The sequence below is a fragment of the Podarcis liolepis genome, assembly GCF_965112155.1.
Source record: "Podarcis liolepis genome assembly, chromosome: 14".
Classification (NCBI taxonomy): domain Eukaryota; kingdom Metazoa; phylum Chordata; class Lepidosauria; order Squamata; family Lacertidae; genus Podarcis; species Podarcis liolepis.
The window spans coordinates 26,024,801-26,044,594 of record NC_139569.1 but is presented as its reverse complement, the minus strand read 5'-3'; the positions used below and the strand labels follow the sequence as shown (position 1 = coordinate 26,044,594).

The 19,794-nt window shown below is 50.0% G+C and overlaps 2 protein-coding genes across 2 annotated transcripts; one reads left to right on the top strand and one right to left on the bottom strand.

Annotated features, from left to right (window-relative positions):
* Positions 1-681: 681 nt before the first annotated feature.
* NSMCE1 (NSE1 homolog, SMC5-SMC6 complex component) lies at positions 682-8,722 on the top strand. The gene is made up of 8 exons (XM_083474062.1): positions 682-1,203; positions 2,050-2,193; positions 3,293-3,414; positions 3,845-3,922; positions 4,383-4,529; positions 4,648-4,764; positions 5,008-5,128; positions 5,873-8,722. The coding sequence occupies exons 2-8, from the start codon at positions 2,058-2,060 to the stop codon at positions 5,962-5,964; spliced, it is 813 nt and encodes a 270-aa protein (XP_083330188.1). The 5' UTR covers positions 682-1,203; positions 2,050-2,057; the 3' UTR covers positions 5,965-8,722.
* KDM8 (lysine demethylase 8) lies at positions 7,213-12,407 on the bottom strand. Its single transcript, XM_083474057.1, has 7 exons — positions 11,482-12,407; positions 10,874-11,043; positions 10,039-10,171; positions 9,599-9,640; positions 8,509-8,658; positions 7,898-7,990; positions 7,213-7,622 (listed from the first exon to the last, which is right to left on the bottom strand). Exons 1-7 carry the CDS (start codon positions 11,998-12,000, stop codon positions 7,458-7,460), a joined length of 1,272 nt encoding a protein of 423 aa, XP_083330183.1. The 5' UTR covers positions 12,001-12,407; the 3' UTR covers positions 7,213-7,457.
* Positions 12,408-19,794: the final 7,387 nt, after the last annotated feature.

Genomic DNA, 19,794 nt, shown 5'->3' with positions numbered 1-19,794 from the left:
TATATGGATCTGCCTTCTAAAATTCCCATAGTTCTTTATTTCCTTGACACCTGATGGAGAGCGTTCCACAGGGTGGGTGCCACTACCAAGAAGGCCCTCTGCCTGGTTCCTTGTACCACCCCCCCGAGTGACAGCTTAGCCCCACAACCATGGGTGCCATGCAACATGCATGGCCCTGGTGCCGCTATTTGTGGGTGCCTGGCCCCTTCATCGGGAATTTTGCGGGTGCTGAGGCACCCAGAGCCCCGGGGAGTCGGCACCAATGTTGTATCTTCACTTCTCACAGTGAGGGAACTGCCAGAAGGCCCTCAGAGCTGAATGATGGGGGTGGAGACGCTCCTTCAGGTAAACCGTTTAGGGCTTTAAAGGTCAGCACCAACATTTTGAATTGTGCTCGGAAACATACCGTGTACAGTGGTACCTCGGGTTACATACGCTTCAGGTCACATATGCTTCAGGTTACAGACTCCGCTAACCCAGAAATAGTGCTTCAGGTTAAGAACTTTGCTGCAGGATGAGAACAGAAATCGTGCAGTGGTGGTGTAGCGGCAGCAGGAGGCCCCATTAGCTAAAGTGGTGCTGCAGGTTAAGAACAGTTTTAGGCTAAGTACGGACCTCCAGGACGAATTAAGTACTTAACCCGAGGTACCACTGTATTATGGCTGGGCAGTAGTTGCATCAGCTGGGTGGTTTTTTTAATACGTGAGGGAAAATAAGCCTGAGCCCTGACTTTGCAGTGACTTTTCCTTTAACGGTGGAACTGCGACCATTCAGAGTTATACTGAAGTTCTGAGTGTCTGAGCCCACCCCACGCCCTTATGGGGCGGGCAGCACTATCTCTCTCCCCCCCCCCAAAAAAACCCCCACCTAACTGAACCAGGACGCTCCTTCTACAAACCATGAGCGTGCCCCTCTCTACTTTGTTATCTTGAGGCTCTGCACTTCTCCCCGCTCCAAACGTCAATCCGGCTGTGACTTCGCTCATTGGCTAAGAGCTCCGAGAGGGCGTGGCCATTATCGTCGGAAGCTCTTTTCTCCCGCGGATTCTTTTCTCTCCTGTTCTTCAGCTCTCGTTCTCCGCTAGGTGAGCTGCAGCCGAGAGGAACAGGCGCGCTCGCGTACCCGCTTCCCCCTTCATTTCTCTCCGAGTGGTTGCACTCTGCCCACGCTCAGAGGCTTCTTTCCGGGTCATCCCCAGCCAAGGTAGGCAGCGTCTCACGCGCAGGATTCACGTGTGTTCGCGCTCGTCGGGAAGGCAAAGTGGCTTGCGGAGGGCGGGTGCTGGGAAAGCCGGCAGCGGCGCTCCCTGCCTCCCTGACAGGGGCCGACACACCGGAAACTGGGCAGCTGCAGCAGCAGCAACAACAACCCCAGGTGTGGCGGAGCAGAATGCCAAGACAATCTTACTCGGCTACGAGTGATCGCCAAAAACATGAAGAAGTTGCAAGGCTGGAAGCGGGCCCCCCCCGACGTTTGCAGAGGAGCCCCCTCTTTTTTTATAAAATATTTATTAAAGTTTTACAAATTTTATCAAACACAACAATACAAACAAACACAAACAAAAAAAGAACAAGTATAATTTCAAAACCTTATTTTCTTAAAACTTACTTCCCCGACCTCCTCATACCTCCCCTTTCTGCATTCCCCAGAGGAGCCCCCTCTAAGCCGTCAGCAAAGGAGACCCAAAGTACATAAAAAAAAAATGTTAAAAGCAACCCCATAAAAGTGAACGTAGCAATTGTTTTGTGTCAAGGAAGCCGTAATTTCAAAGGGAAGGGGTGTGATGGGGTTTGGGTTTGTGATTTATTTATGGCGTATTTTGTATTTTTATCTTGCATTTTTATGCTGTGAACCGCCCCGGGATCTACAGAGTATGGGCAGTATACAAATTTGAGAATTATTTTTTTAAAAAAAGCCATTCTGCACAGTGAGCTTGTTGGGGAGCCTGCTGGATGAGACCGAAAGGATCCCCAGGAGGAGGGAGAGGAAGAGGGGGACAGGAATGCTGTTCACGGCCCTGTTATCTAGCTGTTTTTCTCCATCCTGCAGTCCTGAACATGGCCCTGGCCCTGGTCCTGGGCACCAACCTGAATGATGCTCACCGCCGGTTCCTGCAGGCCTTCCTAACTCTTGGCTTTGTGGAGAGGCCTGAAGCTGCGAAGTTACACCAGTTGTACTGCCAGCTGCACAAGGGTGAGTGGGGGAGCGAGTCCACTGGCAGAGATTAATAGAGGGCTGGGTAGCAGACTAGTCCTCAGGAAGGGAAAAGGAGGCAGGAAGGGCTGTGTGTGTAAGTAAAACCTGTGCTAAGTAATCTTGAGACTCAGCCCCTCTCCCCACATTTGATCCTTTTCTGCTCTTTGACAAGCTGAGCAGGGAAGGCGGTGGTGGCATTATGGCGTTCCCCTCCACCATCATCCTCTCCTGTGTGCTCTCAAGCTGTCCCATCTTTCCGTTCCGTCTTCTGCTGAGTTCAGTGCAAAAAGTCAGCTGTGTATGTGATGCACAGGATGTGGGTGGGTGTAATTTGTCAGCAAAAGGATCCACAACCTTTCTTCCTTTCCAGGGCTCCAGGGATTTCTTTCACCTGGATCAGTGCCAGTGTCAGAACTGAGGCAGGAGAGGGAGACTGAAGGGGACCCTCCCCTCCCTCTGAGTGTGTAATGAAGAGCCTCTCAGGGTCTGGCAGTGCCCCCTTTCCACCCTCTGCCTCCAAGAGTTAGCAGTCACGGGTGTTCGGGTGTGGGGGCTTTTTGTTTCTTTAAAAGCAAGCAGAACTGTAGGCCAGCTGGACCCTAGAGAGATGATAGTTTTAGCTGAGATTTATTTATTTTTAAGTAATTTTGAATTACAATTTTTTGGGGGGTGGGGGATGACTAATAAATATGCATGCAGGTTCTGTTTCCCAACACTTGCTATGCAAAAATTCACTTATCCAAACATGAGGAGTTAGTACCCAAAACTCACTATACACATCTCAGATTCATATATCCAAACAGCCAAAGTCTGCCTGCTTCCTTATTTCCTTGTTTGTGCTTTGCTGGTCAGTGACAGCCATTTTCAGCCAGAAACAAGGGAGGGTGGGGGAGAGGGATCGGAAAAACCAGTTTTCCCTTTGCTGGTCGGCTGCAGCCATTTCAGGAAGAAAACATGGATGGGGGTGGGGAGAGAGATTGGATAAATCATGGATTGGAAATGTTCCCATAGGAATCAATGGAAATTGTGAACTTGTTATGTGACTGCTCTCCTTTTCCTTATATTCTCACCTCTCTTTATCTTCCCTCCTCCACAGTCCATTATGCACCTGATAAGCTGGATGACTTCATCAACACTTTGAATGGTCAGCTGCAGCCTTTGTCTTTGGAGATCAGGAAAGGAATATCGGAAGAAAATGGGAGAACATATTATGCTTTGGTAGGGCAGGGTTGGCTGTCACCTGGTGTCTTTTCCTTGTAATTTGAAATTGGGAAGGGTGGGATCTGGGGAGAGTCGCATGCTGCTGCTGGATCACAATGTCCCCCTGACAAGGAATCCAAGAGGCACATCCTTCCCCTCATTCTACACCCTTGCTGGATGGTGGCAGGACTGCTCCAGAGGCTGGAGGCTCTGCCCAGGAACTGAGATGAGCCAATAGCTGCAGGAATAAAAAAGGAACCCAGCAAGGGGATTCCCGGTGCAGTGGGGTGAGGCTTGGTGCTTGCCTCCTTCGAAGAAGCTTTGCCCATGGGAGGGGCCAGCCACGTCTGGGCTGTGGCTGCCAGGGAGACAGTGTCAAAGAATCCTCTTGGCTTGGAGCTCAGAGGCTGCCCGGTGTCTCCTTTATCACACTTGCTTTCTCCCTCAGGTGAATCTGGCTGAAACTGAGATCACCCTAATGGCAAGCGACTACTCTGAAAATGAGCTGGAATTGTTCAAGAAGACAGTAAGCATGGAAACCTTGAGTGCGCAAACGTGGCTGAATCTGTAGCAGATTGCTGCCTGCCTACCTGCTGACCAGCCTCCTAAGTGGCCCAGATTCAGTGGCCCCCAGTAGCCATGGGGGGACTCACTTTCTGGACTTGGCCTCTGCTCCCCAGCTTGTCCATGTTTTGGGAATCTCACGGGTCTTGGGAGGGTGAAATGCAGCCCTCTGCATCCAATGTGCTTAATGCAGTGTTTTTTTCTGGGGGTACACAATACCGGCACCCCCCCATGTTATAAGTGCGGTACTTACTGTCACAACTTCATGTGAGTACCGGCACCTTTTTGCCTAAAAAAAGGGAGAAGCATTGGCTTAATGAAATACAAAGCCAGGAGTCTACTATCCTCCTGCTAGCTGGCCAGAAGGACGTGGCCCCTGTGATGTCCTTTGCTCACTTAGGAAAGGGGTTTTCCATCTGCAGATGGATCTGATTGTGCTGTCTAGCAACGGCTTTGCCTCTTCCACGGAGATCCTGAACCTGGCTGACCAGCTGAAGCCAAAGAAGATGAAGAAGGTGGAGGCTGAGCTAGTACTGCAGCGGCTGGTGCAGGATAAGTGGCTCTCCGAGGTACGGGAATGTGGGTGGGAAGCTGGAGTGGGCAGGTCCACTTGGGCCCCCTTGCCTTCCCTTGATGTGGGGGCGGTTGAGCCACAAGGGGTGTAACTGGGCCTCTGCTCTCTCACAGAAAGAGGGAGAGTACACTTTGCACCTGCGCTGCGTCCTGGAGCTGGAGCAGTACATCCTCCGCCACTACCAGGACTCTGCCCGCAAGTGCCACGTCTGCCACAGCCTCTCCATCCAGGTCAGGAGGCCCACATCAGCTGGTGGTGTATGTGGGATGGGCAAGGCTTGGGGATGGGGGAGCAGTGGCCAGGAGTTCCTCTGTGCAGTGCCACCTCCCCTGCAGCTTAAAACCATCCTTGTGGAGAGGCTGATTAGTGTTAACCACCCTTGGCCTCCAGGAGCCTTACTGCTGCTCAGCCCTGAGGCTGATCATCTTACAAAGGGCATCTGCCTCCCATTCACAGCAGCTTTTCCCTTTCAGAGCCAAGTCTGTGAGGACTGTGGAATCGCCATGCACTTGCCTTGCCTTGCCAAATATTTCCAAGCCCAAAGGGAACCTCGTTGCCCTAACTGCAAGCAGTTCTGGCCACATCAGATTCCAGGTAACACCCCTGAAGAGTGCCTCCCCAGAAAAACACGACCAGTTTCGTGCCAGGGGTGGGAATGGGGAGACAGCAGCCTGCTCTCCTTCTGGTCCACTGTCTGCCTTTCATGACATTCTGGGATTAACCCAAGGACTTCTTTGCTTTAGTGAACTGGCAGATTTCCTGGAAGCGATACAGCTTCTTGCATATGAGATAAAGAGGATCATTTGTGTACAGTGGTACCTCGGGTTACATACGCTTCAGGTTACAGACTCCGCTAACCCAGAAATAGTGCTTCAGGTTAAGAAATTTGCTTCAGGATGAGAACAGAAATCGTGCTCCGGCAGCGCGGCAGGAGCAGGAGGCCCCATTAGCTAAAGTGGTGCTTCAGGTTAAGTATGGACCTCCAGAACGAATTAAGTACTTAACCCGAGGTACCACTGTAGAATGTATTCTTCTAGATTTCTAGCAGACCCCCCCTCTCAAAGTTCACGGAAAGCTCACCCTCCCGGAAGCAGCTAGCAAACTAGAGCCAGATTTCATCTCATTTGATGGATTCTATTTCTTGCCCTCAGGCTGGGAGGGAAAAGGATCTCTGTTGGGTCGGGCTTTCTTTTGGCCAACAGGGAAAGTTCTGCCTGTCAGAAACTGGTACATAAATGGGTCGAGGGTGAAAGTGGAGGTGGGAATGGTCCCAAAGGCCACGGTAAGGTAATCAAACTCTTATTCATCCCATTCTGTATTTTTCCATCTCCACCACAGAGATCAACCTACCAGGACCTTCTGGACTCTCGAGCACTTCACAGGAGACCCGGAGGAGTGCCGCCTCCCCAATGGCCCAGAGGCGGCAGTAAGACTTCTCCAGGCCCTTATTGGAGAAGTACAGACAAGCAGCTGTTACTGGGGCCCAGCACAGCTGCTCTATCTTTGCGTAATTTAAGTGTCTGAAATGCATATATTGTGATATATTTTTTTTCCTCAGGATCCAGCCTGTCTCACAATTTTTTCTTTCCTTTTTTACTATTTATGTAAAGCTTTTTTAAAATAAAAAATACAGGGTTTTTATTTATTTTCAAGCTATAAAAGCACATACAATACCTTTCCTGGCAACTGCATGACCGTATATTTAGCAAAGTTCTTAAAGGTCTTATGAGGGTGACTGGGCCTCAACTCTGCTCCTTCCCAAAGCTGTCCTCGGTATCTTTTTGTTTTTGAAAGAGAACGTAACCCTCTTGGAACACCATAACTTGTGAGCATCTCAAGAAGCTGAATCTTGCAGGATTCAGGACGGACTGCTTCATGCAACACATAGTTAAAACTCTCTCCTGCAGGAGCCAGTGAGGGCCAGCAACCTAGATGGCTCTAAAACAAGAGGGTCACCAATGGCTACTAGCCAGGACGGCTAGGCTCTCTCCTTCCACATTTCGTGGCAGCAATGCTTCTAAAAATCAGTAGCTGGCAGGCACAGGAGGGGAGATTTGCTCTTGTCCTTGGGTCCTGCTTGCGGGTTTCCCATTCAGATGTCTGGTCAGCCACTGTAAGAACAGGAATGCTGCGCTAGATGGGACACTGGCCTGACCAAGAAGGCTCTTCATGTTCTCATGAACAAAGGAAGCTCCAGTCCCCAGCAGGGGTTGTTCCTAGCCCTACTTTCAGAAGGCAGAGTTTGAACTCTGGACTGTGTGGAAAACAGACACTTTTGCCCTCCCCCAACCCCAAATTTAAAGAAATCGCAATTCCTCCTTGTAACTTGCATTTGTGGGGTTGGTGAGGGCACGATGAATCTACAGAGAGACTTCCCTCCGCAATGACTAAGGACTTCTTTGCCCATCTTGCACAAGATCTGAGCCCTTCAGACTTTGTAAAGCAGTATTATAGAATCAGAATTGTAGAGTTGGAAGGGATCCCAAGAGTCATCTAGTCCAACCTGCAATGCAAGAAACCTTTTGCCCAACATGTATTGCAGGGGCTCTAGTCATGAGTGCATCAGTTCCATTGGAGCCTCCACCAAGAAAATAGAATCCAAATGGTGAGCTTTCTGTCTCCCTTGACCAAGCAGGTTGTGCTAGACCAGCAAAAGCAATTGAATTCACAACACATAATTTAAATATTAATTTGTATTCTGTTGTCCTTTGAGAAAAGTTTTAAGAGAGCCCTTTTTAATAAAACCCAAAGAGGGACAAGTCACTATTTTAGCCCCTTCAGAAAACTGCATCTTTGATGCCCTTGATGCTCAACCACAGCAGTTGAACTGTGTGTCACAGCCCTTGCTGCTTCCTGGCAGCTCCTTCCTTCATCTTGCCTGAAGTCCCTGAGCAGAAGAGTCCTCCCTTGTTCCCAGCAGACGCTACGACCACCAGAAGCTGACGGAGAAACTTGTGTCCAGGGACCGCACATAGTGCCAGTAGCTAACTGGGATGAACAGAACTTCTCCAGGGCTCAAGATGCAATCTTGAAATGCAGCTGCTTTGAAGTTGGGGAATTTCACCAAGTCAGGGTCTTCCACATCCACCTGGAAATGAAAGAGAAAACGCCGTCTTAATATAATTCAGACAGGACTATCCATGGTTGTCTCATTCTTTGCCTCAAGAGGCTTACAATTTAGGTGACAGGAGAGAGGGGCAGGATGTGGAGGGAAGCAGGGAAGAGGAAGAGGTGAGTGTTGGGAGCTTGGCTGCAGTTGGGGATGGGAAATAGGATATGGTGCCAATTTTTAGGGTGAACATGATTTGCTTCATGGAATAATTCAGCCCCCATTAAGAGGGACCGACTTTACTGGGTGCCCACCTGGCTGGTGTTGTGAAGGAGGTGGCCTTCATGTGGATAAAGGTTTTCAGATTCCTGAGGAGAATACAGACGGACATATTTCCGTCCCATTACCTGGAGAAAGGAACGTTGAAACATTTATCAATAATCCGAGCTCAACTTTTCTAACTAGCATTCCTTTGCTTGGTGTCTGGAGTGTGCCCTGACACACAGGATTTCTGCAAATGGGGTCGGATCAGCTTCTTGCCATCATTTGCAGAAAAAGGAGCCCAGACATCCCCGTCCAAAGTTTGCAGGCCAACAATAGGCACTTTCTTCCCCTGCCCCAGTGCCTTTCTAATTTCAGCTCTCAGCACTCCCTCTCTGCTCTTCTCCTTGACAGCCCATCAGCACCTCAGTCCACCTGAGACAGGGAGCCCATTGGCATCAGCTTCCCAAGCTGGGATCTCTGGCTGCAGAGAGCCTTCCCATGGTAACTTCTAGAGGGAAGCTTCCTCTAGTGACTGTTGTTGCTGCCACCCCTAGAGCAGGAAGCAGCCTCCCTTGAAAGGCAGGAGGATACAGAAGTCCTGCCTCTGATTGGCAACTGCCCTCCTTAGCCCCCGCACTGCAGGCTGCCACGGAGGCCCTACCTGGACTAAGAAGTTCTGCTGCGGGTCCTGATGCAGAGGGGAGACAGTCCCTGGTGGACCAAACCAGGCGTTGACAGTGATGTCCTCTTCGTCTCCTTCACCCAGGCAGCAATAGTCAGGGATGCCAATATCCAGCTTCAGCTCTGGGATCTGGCAGAAAATTGGTTAGAAAGGAAAGCGGGGAAAGAGGTTCTCATCGTACACTAGCTTGACATTTATTTAAAGCATTTATAACCTGCCGTCTATTTTGTTTGTGATCTTCGGGTGAAAAGTGGCAAATAAATAAAATAATAATAATCCAAAGATGGCTCACGGCAACCATTAAAACAAGACCACAAGATAAGAGATGGTGAGGCAAAGGATGGAAACAGGAAAAGGCGGAGTTTCAGGCATCAACCACTTGGGCAAAGCAAATGCCTGCAGAAAAGGGAAGAGGCTTTGCAAAGTGCCAGGAGGCAGCTATCAAGGAAGGGGCAAGGAAAAGGGGCACAGGAAAGGCCTGCTCCTGCACCTCAGCCAATGCTCTCTTTACTATTGTGGGTGGCGAAGGGACAGCATTCAAACCAAACAAGGTCTCCCTACGTTCCAGCATTAATTGTTATGGGGATTCTCTGCTGGGGCCAGGTTGGGGGGGGAGCTGCTCTATACAGTCTTGGGTTCCCTCCTCCCCTGCTTCCTCAAGACATCAGGAGAACAGCTGGCAACAGGATGTTGGCTGGCATTAAACAACATGAGTTTGATTAGCTAGAAGTGACTCAGTGGGTTTTGGCAGACAGCCCACCTTGAGTCAGGAAGGAGTTTCCCCACCAAGTGGATTGGACACCTACGAGAGGAGAGGTCTACTGTGATGCTCTCAGCCCTTTGCACACATCTCTGAAACCTGTTTGGCCCACGTGCCTCCTCCCATGGACTGTGGAGGATGCCTGGGGTGGAGTTTCCAGAGAAATGCTTCCCTGAAAGGCGTGGGTGGCACTTTGGATCATTTCCAGATATGGAATTTTGGGGGTGGGAAATTCATTGCATTCTGGTGAACCTGGCATCTGTTTCCTCCCATCAAATAGGAACTAGAAGAACTATCCCTTTGGTTTACCTGGTCAAAGAGCTGGTGCTGAGCAAGGTATCCCTTGTGGTCCTGCAAACAGAAGGGGGGGGGACAGAGAGAGAGGAGTGAGTGGAAATCCTCTACATACAGAAAAGTCAATTGAACAGCAGCAAACAATTTGGTGGGGAGTCCAGAGCCCCAGCCCACAAACTCTACCACTCACTGGTCAGCTCCCTGCTCCCCACCCCAAGGAGCTCTGCCAGGCTTGCCCTCCCTTTCCCAGTCTCATTGCAGCCTTCCATGTTACTCAAAAGCTGGCAGATGCTCACATAAATAAGTTCACTATTATTTTATTTAAGGAGACACCTTTCCTGCTTGCTGGGTTCCCAGGGCGGAATACAACAATGGAGTTAACACAAACTCAACCCAGCATAATTTGTCCTGCTCTTCCCAGCCAGGTTGTTTTGTGGGAGGGAGAAGAACCAGACCTCATTCTCAATATACTGTCTGATGAAGTCATCCACGGTCATGAGGGTCTGGGACCACTCCTCATCTGTGTAGCGCAATCCAAGCTCCACAGGGACTGTGCGGCTGCCGGCCACCTGGCGGATGTAGTGCACGCTGCAACAAAGGAAGAAGAATCAATGGCAGAGCTCTCTCTCTCTGTGCCCACCCTGTTTCCAAAGGCCCTGTTCCCTCTTCCTCAGGCAGAGTGGTTTACAGTTCTTTTTGTTCTTTCCTCTCCTACACGGGGGAAGTGCCAGCGGGAACTTGCAACACTTTGTGTATTTTTTTGAGTATTTGGCCTGGCTGGCTCAGGGCACCGTCTAGTAACTCACAAATGAAGTTACTTCTGTTACAATCTGCCTGTGATTATACATCTTGGGATATCTGCCATCCCTTGGAGGAACTTTGGCCTGAATAGCAAGCAGGCAGAGGGAAAGGTCAGGCTGGTGCCATTTCCGATCCTTCGCTGTGTTTTCCTGATAGCACGAGTTCTGATCCACTCCTCTGTGAACCCCCTGGAATTTCACTGTCAGGCTTGCCAGGGCAAATATTATGGTAGCCAAAAGCTAAACTGAGCACAGGCAAAAATCAAGCCCTGCGGTTCCAGCAGTGCAGAATGCAGGCCCAAAACTGCCTTTAGCTCAGGGGCAGAGAGAGCATCCTCTTACAGAAGACAAACTGGAGAGGGTGCATGATGTCAGGAGCCCCTCCAGCCCCACACCCAATAATTTGGCAGCAGATGCTGCCTCCATTGGGCAAAACCTTTCCCTGTCCTGGAGGCAGCCACCCACCCTCTACCTGCTCTCTTGCCCTCACCTCCACTTTCTCAGGCAAGGCCAGTGGTCCACAACCCCCTCCAAGACAACTGGCTTTTGAGGGGTTAGGTAACTGTCCCGGAAATGTTCCAGCGATGGGCAGAGAAGCTGTGGGACAGCAGTTTCTGGGGCTATAGCAGGGGCTGCTGGGGTGAAGTCCGTCCGGATTTTCTGCAACAAGGAGCAGGTGGTTAGTTCTGCTTCTTGTTTCACTGGCAGGGGGCTCAGTGTGGGTTGGCCCCTCCACCCCTGCACACACTGGCAAAAGGAGGGCTTAATCTGCTTCAGTCCTTGAGGTGTGCCAAGGGAAAAGGCCATGAAATGGGCTCTACTGTGCGGGAGGCGGCAATGCTTCTGAGTACCAATTGCTGGAGACGGCAGAAGGGGGCTGATCTTGAGCTGGGGTGCTGCTTGTGAGGGAGTGGGGGCTTCCCCTTGGGACACCCGACTGGGGGGACCTGGCTGGCCATCCTGCAAGAACAGGAGGCTGCAGTAGACGGGCTCGCCTTTCGCTCGATCCAGCTGCAGCGAGGCTCGCCTTCGAGGAGAGGGGAGCTGTTCTTGCAGACGGGAAGGGGGTGGGCAAGGGTCCCCTTTGCAAGCTGGTACCTTCTTCGGGGGTGCTCCGGCGCGGGCTGTCGCTGCTGGCTCCTCGGATGGCAGGTGCCGCTGGAGGACGGGGACCAGCCTGCCCATGACGTCGTCCAGGACAGGCGCGCCAAGCAGGAGGCTCAGGTCGCATAGGCGCAGCGCCTCCCGACTGGCCCCTCGTGCCCGGCACAGGCTCAGCACGCGGAAGAGGCAGCCCAGCGCCCACGCCCGCCGCCACACGGCGCTCACCGCCCGCCACGGGCCCACGTGCAGCCGCTCCCAAGAGTAGTCGCAGACCTGCTCGCCCAGCTCCAGGCAGGCTCGGCGGGCTCTCTCCGAGCCCAGAGACTCCTCGCCCGCATCGCCCGGGTACACCAAGGCGGCCGCCTCCTCCAGCAGCAGCGCCACGCGGGCCCCCTCCGCCCCCAGCCCCAGCGATCCCAGCCCCAGCCCGGCCCGTGTGCCCGGGAGCAGAGCCCGCACCGCCGCCCAGCAGGCAGCAGCACTTGGTGCCTCCTGCTCCGAAGCAGCAGCCATGGCCGGGCCCGGCGGGAGGGAAGGAGGCAGGGAGGAGAGAACCACTCAGGGGCCACGAGGAGCCCTCTCACTAGAGGTGAGCTGCCCCTGGACAGGGAAGCTCCATGCCACCCGGCGGGCGGAGGAGCTGGGCCGCTGGAGGTAGACTGCCCCTGGACAGGGAGGCTCTACTTGGCTGCGCAGGTGTCTTTCTCACCTCCCGCCACACGCCTGCGCAGAGCAATGCCGGTTCTCTAGAGCACAAAAACAAACACAATCCCGGTTTGGGGGTGTGGGACTTCCGGGTTCCACATTTCGCAAGCCGTGATCAAGCGTTTTTAAGTGTTTCTTACTACAGCCCTGCAGTGAAGTTCAGTACTAATCTTACGGCGGCGTCGCAAATCCAGGCACCGCGGGAAACCAAAACGCCTCCAAAGATGAACAAGCAGAAATGTGTACTCTGCACGGGAGTCTACTTGACATAAGTTTATAGGAGCATTCTCACGCATCCCGCGCCTGCGCAGCGAGAGCGCCCTTTCCCTTTGCTCCGCCCACAGGCGTGCCCGGCCTCATTTCCTCTAAGCTCACGCGCGCCAGGGGCCGCTCGTTTACCGTAGAACTGCAAACGTATAGACTAGCCGTGGGGAGAGCGGCTTCTGGGATCAGGCGTCTTGTCCTCCCCAACCGACAGGAGAGGCGGCTCCACTCGGAGTCCATCCATGTTTGTTTTCTTGACCGCCTGTTTATTTGTAACATTTAAAACATTCGCCCGGTCTCTGAAAATGCAAATGCAGCCCCTCGGTATTCTCCCCACATTTCGGACCAAGGGAGGGCTGCCGGGGCACGACAGTCTTGCAGTGCAGCCGACCCTTGAGTGCCTGTGCACGCGAAGCAAAGGTGCAATGCTGCAGCCCTGCGCGAAGCCTCTCCCTGTAGCAAAAAGGCCCCCCCCTCCCCCCGGCAGCGGTTCTGCCCGGGCTCAGCATCGGGCACCCCCCTTCCCCGCCAGAGGGTCGAAGGCGTCGACCTCCCGCCCTCGGTTCCTGCCCCGGGCTGCCGCTCCCCCCCCCCCCGAAGTACAGTAGAGAGACGGACAAATCCCGACCCCCTCCTATACTGCCAAGTCCCTCCCCCCACATTCATTTGCAGGCTAGCAGCGTATGTTTAGAATCTTTTTGCTGAAATATGTTTTTTAGCTCCATTTTATTGTATTTTGTTTGTATGTTTTACGTACATCGTCCTGTGCTCATCTGAGGAGGGATGGTGAAAAAATTAAGCAGACCAGGCTTTCCAGGGCGTTGTATTGAGGCATTATTTCCTTGCTTCTTCGGTGTCAAGTACTGCCTGGGCTAGGGGGTCAGCAAACTTTTTCAGCAGGGGGCCGGTCCACTGTCCCTCAGGCCTTCTGGGAGGCTGGACTATTGGGGGGGGGGATGAACGAATTCCTATGCCCCACAAAAACCCAGAGATGCATTTAAATTCAACTCATGTAAAAACACGCTGATTCCCAGACCGTGCGTGGGCCGGATTTAGAAGGCGACTGGGCCAGATCCGGCCCCTGGTCCTTCGTTTGCCTACCCATGGCCTGGGCAATGCAGTTTCTACCATACGTGCATTTGTATTCTGCACCCTCAACAGGACTAGCAGCTTGCCTCAACATTGTTCAGATCTCCAAGAACAGCCTCTTTTGACTGGCCTCCACGCTGCTCTCTTCAATGAATTTTGATCCAGGAGAGCTGCTTTGGTGCTCAGGTTCTTCTTTTGGGCTTCCCATAGTGAGGCATCAGGCATAAGCCTGCACTTTATTAATGTTTGATCAGGACTTGTATATTAAAGAGGGCTTAGATTTTCAAAAGTAGATTTTCAAATGTTTCATGCCAGGCAGAGAAAACCTTGGCCATTCTCCTAAGACAAGGGGCCCCTTTTGATTTATAGCAGAAAACAATTCTCAAAGTCGTAAAAGCTGAAATTACAGACTGAGTAATGACATTGACCCTACATGTTACAGAAGATAAAAAAGCAGAGATAAACATAATTAGGAATGGGCAAATAGTAAAATGATACCATGGGCCTCTCTTAAACCTTGAGCTGTATTTTCTAAGGCCAGAGGCAAATGGGAGAAAAAACATCTAGCTGACAGAGAAAGAGAGGTTTTTTTGGGAAGTCTTTTTAAAGCATCTAGCTGGGAAGTCTTTTTAAAGCTGTTTCTTCCTTAAACAGATAATGGGAAAAGCAGCTTGCTGAAGGGGAGGAGGCTTCTTCTGAAACTGTTTTAAACTGAGTCCTTTTCTTTCTTTCTCTCTCTACTTTAAAAAGGCCTTATTCCTTTTAAGAGGCTATCTGTGTTGTGTATTAAATATGTTGGCTTAAATGTAATTATGCAAAGGATTTAACAAATGCTAGAAGAGTTGTATTTATCTTGAAATTAAGTCAGCCACCAGTCCAGCCTCTTGCCAGACAAGAAGACGCCATCAAATGCTGTCCTGATATATTAGCTGTCAGACATTTGTTTAGAAACCTTCAAATGAAGTAGATCTTTCAATGTTGATGTGAAACTCAAGATCCTTGACATATGTTTAAGATAAAAATTTAAGATTAACCATTTGTTTTAGAAGGCAATAGGGCAAGGAGGGCAAGAGGTGAGCTGGTAATTAAGATTCCTTGTTGAGACACATGTAAGATATATTACTACTTATTTGTCATTTATAGATGTAACAATATATAGCTGTTTGTCCTCCATATATGGACAGGAGGATATGGGTGTATCTTTTAGGATTGGATATAGCAATCAGCCAATAGGAAATCCAACTAGGCTGATTGGACAGAGGCAGCCACAGGAGGAGCAAAGGGGGCTGGATTAAGGGAATATAAGGGCTGGCCATAATGGCAGGAGCCAGGCCAGAGCTTGGTAACCATATACCACTGTGCCTCTCATTTATTTGTCTGACAAATAAATAATTATTTTAATTTCTCTATTGCTGCGTTGAATATTTCATTCCAGCTAAGCGTTAACCACAAGCAGGGTGCTACATTTTATGGTGCCCTGTGACTCGGATAAGTGGTCTGCTGGAACGCAGCCCCTTCGCTCTACTGAGCAGGGTACAAGAGAGAGGATCTCTAAACTGCTTACCCAAGCGCGCACTGGTAAATTTTTCCAGGGGGAACGCAGAAGTCTCGTCTGTCTGATACCCTGCTCACTGGCGGCGACGGACCGGGGGGAAACGGAACCAACCAGGGGTAAGTGCACAAAGGGATTTTTGGCCCTCCAATTAACTGGGAGGAAGAGAAGTCTTGATCAAACTTCTGCGTCTCAGTAAGTGGGAACTGAGTACGCTAGGTGGTTGGATACATCAGATGGTGGTCTGGTGGGGGAAAAGGGAAGAATGGGAGGTAGTGTGTGGTGAAGTATCTAGCGCATTGTATGTGTGAGAAAGTACAGAGCAATCTGTAGCTGACCTGAGTGTGGAGTGGGTAGTACTTCGGTTCCCAGTGAGGCGACTCCATCTGGGCAAGGAAACTCACGAAGCGTGTGTGTGAGTGACTGAGTGGATACTTCACAGGGCCATACAATGGGAGTTGGGGGTTCAAAAGGGGAAAATACACCTCTTGAATGTATGTTAAATAATTTTAAGAAAGCCTTCTCAGGGGCATATGGAGTCAAAATGACGCCAGAGCGCCTGAGAACGTTATGTGAATTAGAGTGGCCGAAGCAAAATACTGGATGGCCATCTCAGAGAACTTTTGATATAAATTTAGTAAGCAAACTTTGGTCTAACATCGCCAAAGAAATTGGAGGGTGCCCAGAACAATTTTCATATATAGATTCCTGGCTGAGCACATTAAATAAAAATCCTCCATGGATAAGGGAATGCAAAGTCCAACGATGCAAATTATTGGCTGTAAAAGCCGAAGCTAGAAAAGGAATCTTGCCAAATAAACTCAAACCCATTTTTGAGGGACCAGAGGAAGAGCTGCTTCCACCTCCACCCTATGCTCCACATCGAAGGGAGCCTAATCCAAACACTCCACCAGTTGTAACCCCAAGGCAAGAAAGTGGAATGAATAATGGGGCTGGAGTCACAGAACTTGATTCCTTGATAGATTATGAAAAATATTTTCAGGAGGCATTGGAGGCCTATAATAAAGCCCAAGCAGAAGTGGTTATTCCATCTGTGAGTCCCAGTAGAACTCCATCTACAGTCTCTTTTAGTGGAACAACTGATTGCCTACCCCAAACTCCTGTACATCCAAGTCCTAGAGAATTATTACAGAAGTTACAGGGAGACCTTAATCGGTCAGCAAGCAATACAGCCAGGCGTATAAAGCTGCTAAAAGAACGCCTTGGGACAAATACCATCCCCTATGATTTGAGGCCCCTAGAGCAAAGCGAAGAGAAAGATCACGTAGTAGCCCCTCTCAGAAGAGTATTTGATGCACTTGAGGAGCCTGTGCTGGTTAACGGGCTACCTGGACCAAGGCCACCTCGAACGTCGACCCTGCAATATATTCCATTCACAACTACGGATCTGATGAATTGGAAAACACACACCCCATCTTTTGCAGAAAAACCTCAGGCTATGATGGACTTGGTGACTTCAATAATAAATACTCATAGTCCTACTTGGACAGATTGCCGCCAGCTCCTGAATACTCTGTTCACCACTGAGGAAAGGAGAGACATAATTGAAAAGGCACAGATATATTTGCGTGAGCAGGCCAGAGTGGGAAATATTTTTAATATTGACCGTCATCTCCAAGACAACTTTCCCTTGGAAGATCCTAATTGGGATCCAAACAATGTAATTCACCTGGCCAGACTTACCACCTACCGCCAGACGCTTGTGCAAGGTATCCGCAGGGCATGCCAGAAGCCCACTAATATGTCTAAAGTCTCAGAAGTAGAACAGAAACCAAATGAGAGTCCAGGAGACTTTTTAGAGAGGCTGCAAGAAGCCTATCGTATATGGACTCCTTTTGACCCTGAAGCCCCTGAAAACAGCAGAATGATTACTGCTACATTTGTGGCCCAGTGCGCTTCTGACATTCGTAAGAAAATTCAGAAATCAGAAGGATGGGAAGGGATGCTGATGAGCCAAATTATGGCCATTGCACGCCGAGTTTATCGGAATAGGGATGAGGCTGAGAAACAAGAGAAGAAGAAGTGGCAGAAGGAAAAGATGGTAATGCTGGCCACAGCAGTGAAGCAAGACTACCGCCCCTTAAATGGAGGAAGAGGGCGGGGAAGGAATCCACCACTGGGAAGGAATCAATGTGCAAATTGCAAGAAGGAGGGTCATTGGAAGCGGGAGTGTCCTGAACCCCTGAGGTTGGAAGAAGTACGCCCAGGCCCAGGCCCAGGCTCCGGCCCAAGAAACCAGGGACGGGGACGGGGAATGATTCGAGATGGAAGATATCAGAGACCTGGACAAGGACGGAGTAGGGACAATGTCATTGGACTGGCAGAGGAGGATTTTACCCAAGACTAGGAACGACCGGACTCCATAAAGTTAGGCTTCCAGGAGCCCACGGTCACGATTCAATTAGGAAGCCATTTAATAGACTTTATGATTGATACTGGGGCTGAATACTCAGTACTCCCAGAACTATTGCAGAAAAAGGCATCCAAAAGTGTAGTCATTAAAAGTGCCACTGGTCAGTCAGCTAAGAGGTCTTTCCTCCAACCTTTGGAATGCCAGATTGGGGGACATCGTTTAACCCATCAGTTTTTGTATATACCTGAGTGTCCAATACCTCTCTTAGGTAGAGATATGCTGTCCAAATTGCAGGCCCAAATCACCTTCACTCCTCGAGGTCCAGAAATGAAACTGCCATCAAAGGCAGCAGGAATAATTTCCCTCTCAGTACCTAAGGAACAATCATGGCGCCTAATGTCAGCCCTGCAAGTCCAACCCACATTGGATACAGAGTTAAACAAGCTCCTCCGAACTCTACAGGTGCCACCAGGAGTATGGGCCGAAAATAGCCCACCAGGAATGGCCAAGAATATAGCTCCAATTGTAGTAACCTTAAAACCTATGGCTACCCCTGTATCTGTAAAGCAATATCCTTTACCCCGGCGAGCAGCAGAGGGCATCCAGAAACATTTGGACCGCCTATTAAAATATGGTCTGCTTAAGCCCTGCCAATCAGAGTGGAACACACCCCTTTTGCCTGTTCGAAAACCTGGGACAGATGAATACAGGCCAGTGCAGGACTTGAGGCTCGTAAACCAGGCTATCGAGACCTTGCACCCAAATGTACCAAACCCATACACCCTGCTGAGTTTGATCCCACCAGAAGCAACATTTTTTACTGTATTGGACTTGAAAGATGCATTCTTCTGTTGCCGGCTGGCACCACAGAGCCAACCTATATTTGCCTTCCAGTGGGAAGACCCTTTAACAGGAACAAAAGGCCAGCTAACTTGGACGAGATTGCCCCAGGGATTCAAAAATTCCCCAACTTTATTTGGCACTGCCTTGGCGAAGGATCTAACAAGTTACCCCTCAATACCTGGAGAAAAGGTGGTTCTGCAATATGTAGATGACCTTATACTAGCAGCAAAGGATTTTGATACCTGTAAAGAAGGGACAGAGGAACTGCTCCACTTGCTCTGGCAAGCTGGCTACCGAGTTTCCCAGAAAAAGGCACAGTTATGTTTAGAAAAGGTCAAATATTTGGGCTTTGACATCTCACACCAACAACGAGCATTGAGACCAGAGAGGAAAGAAGCTATTTGCCTTATCAAGGAACCTACCACAAGGAAACAACTCAGAGGATTCCTGGGAACAGCAGGGTTTTGTAGACTATGGATACCTGATTTCAGCAGTCTGGCCAAACCCTTACATGAAAGCACTCGAGGTGCAGAAAAGGACCCATTCGTATGGGGACCTGAGCAGCAACAAGCCTTTTTAGTTATCAAACAACGACTTATGGAGGCCCCAGCCCTTGGACTGCCTAATTCGGAAAAACCCTTTCAGCTGTATGTACATGAACAGAATGGGATTGCAGCGGCAGTCCTGACCCAGAGATTAGGAAGTTGGAATCGTCCAGTAGCTTATTTGTCAAAACAATTGGACTCAGTAGCAAAAGGATGGCCTCCATGCCTAAGGGCAGTAGCGGCCACTGCAAGCCTTGTCAAAGAAGCTGATAAATTTACCTTCGGCCAGACGATGTATGTGAATGTACCTCATGCTGTTCTGACACTCATGGAATATAAGGGTAGTTATTGGCTAACGAACCCAAGGATGGCTAGGTACCAAGGCCTATTGTGTGAAAATCCCAGGATTCATCTACGAGTAGTGAATATGCTCAATCCAGCGACTTTGCTGCCCCTACCAGAGGTAGATGATGAAGAATCACATGATTGTCTCCAAATAATGGATGAAGTTTATTCCAGTAGACCCGATCTGAAAGATGAACCATTGAAAAATCCAGATGTTGTATATTATACTGATGGTAGCAGTTACCTGCATGAAGGTGCCAGACGAGCAGGATATGCTGTGGTCACCAATGAGGAAGTTGTGGAAGCTGAAGCTTTGCCTGCTGGCACCTCGGCACAAAAAGCTGAACTTATAGGTTTAACTAGAGCTCTGCAATTGGCAGCCGGATGTAAGGCAAACATCTATACTGATTCTAAATATGCCTTCTTAACCCTGCATGCACATGGTGCTCTATGGAAAGAAAGAGGTCTAATAGGAGCCCACGGGAAGGCCTTGAAATATGGACCTGAAGTAGAAATCCTGTTAGAAGCAGTATGGGCTCCAGAACAGATTGCTGTAATGCACTGCAAAGGTCATGGACGAGGAAGGGATC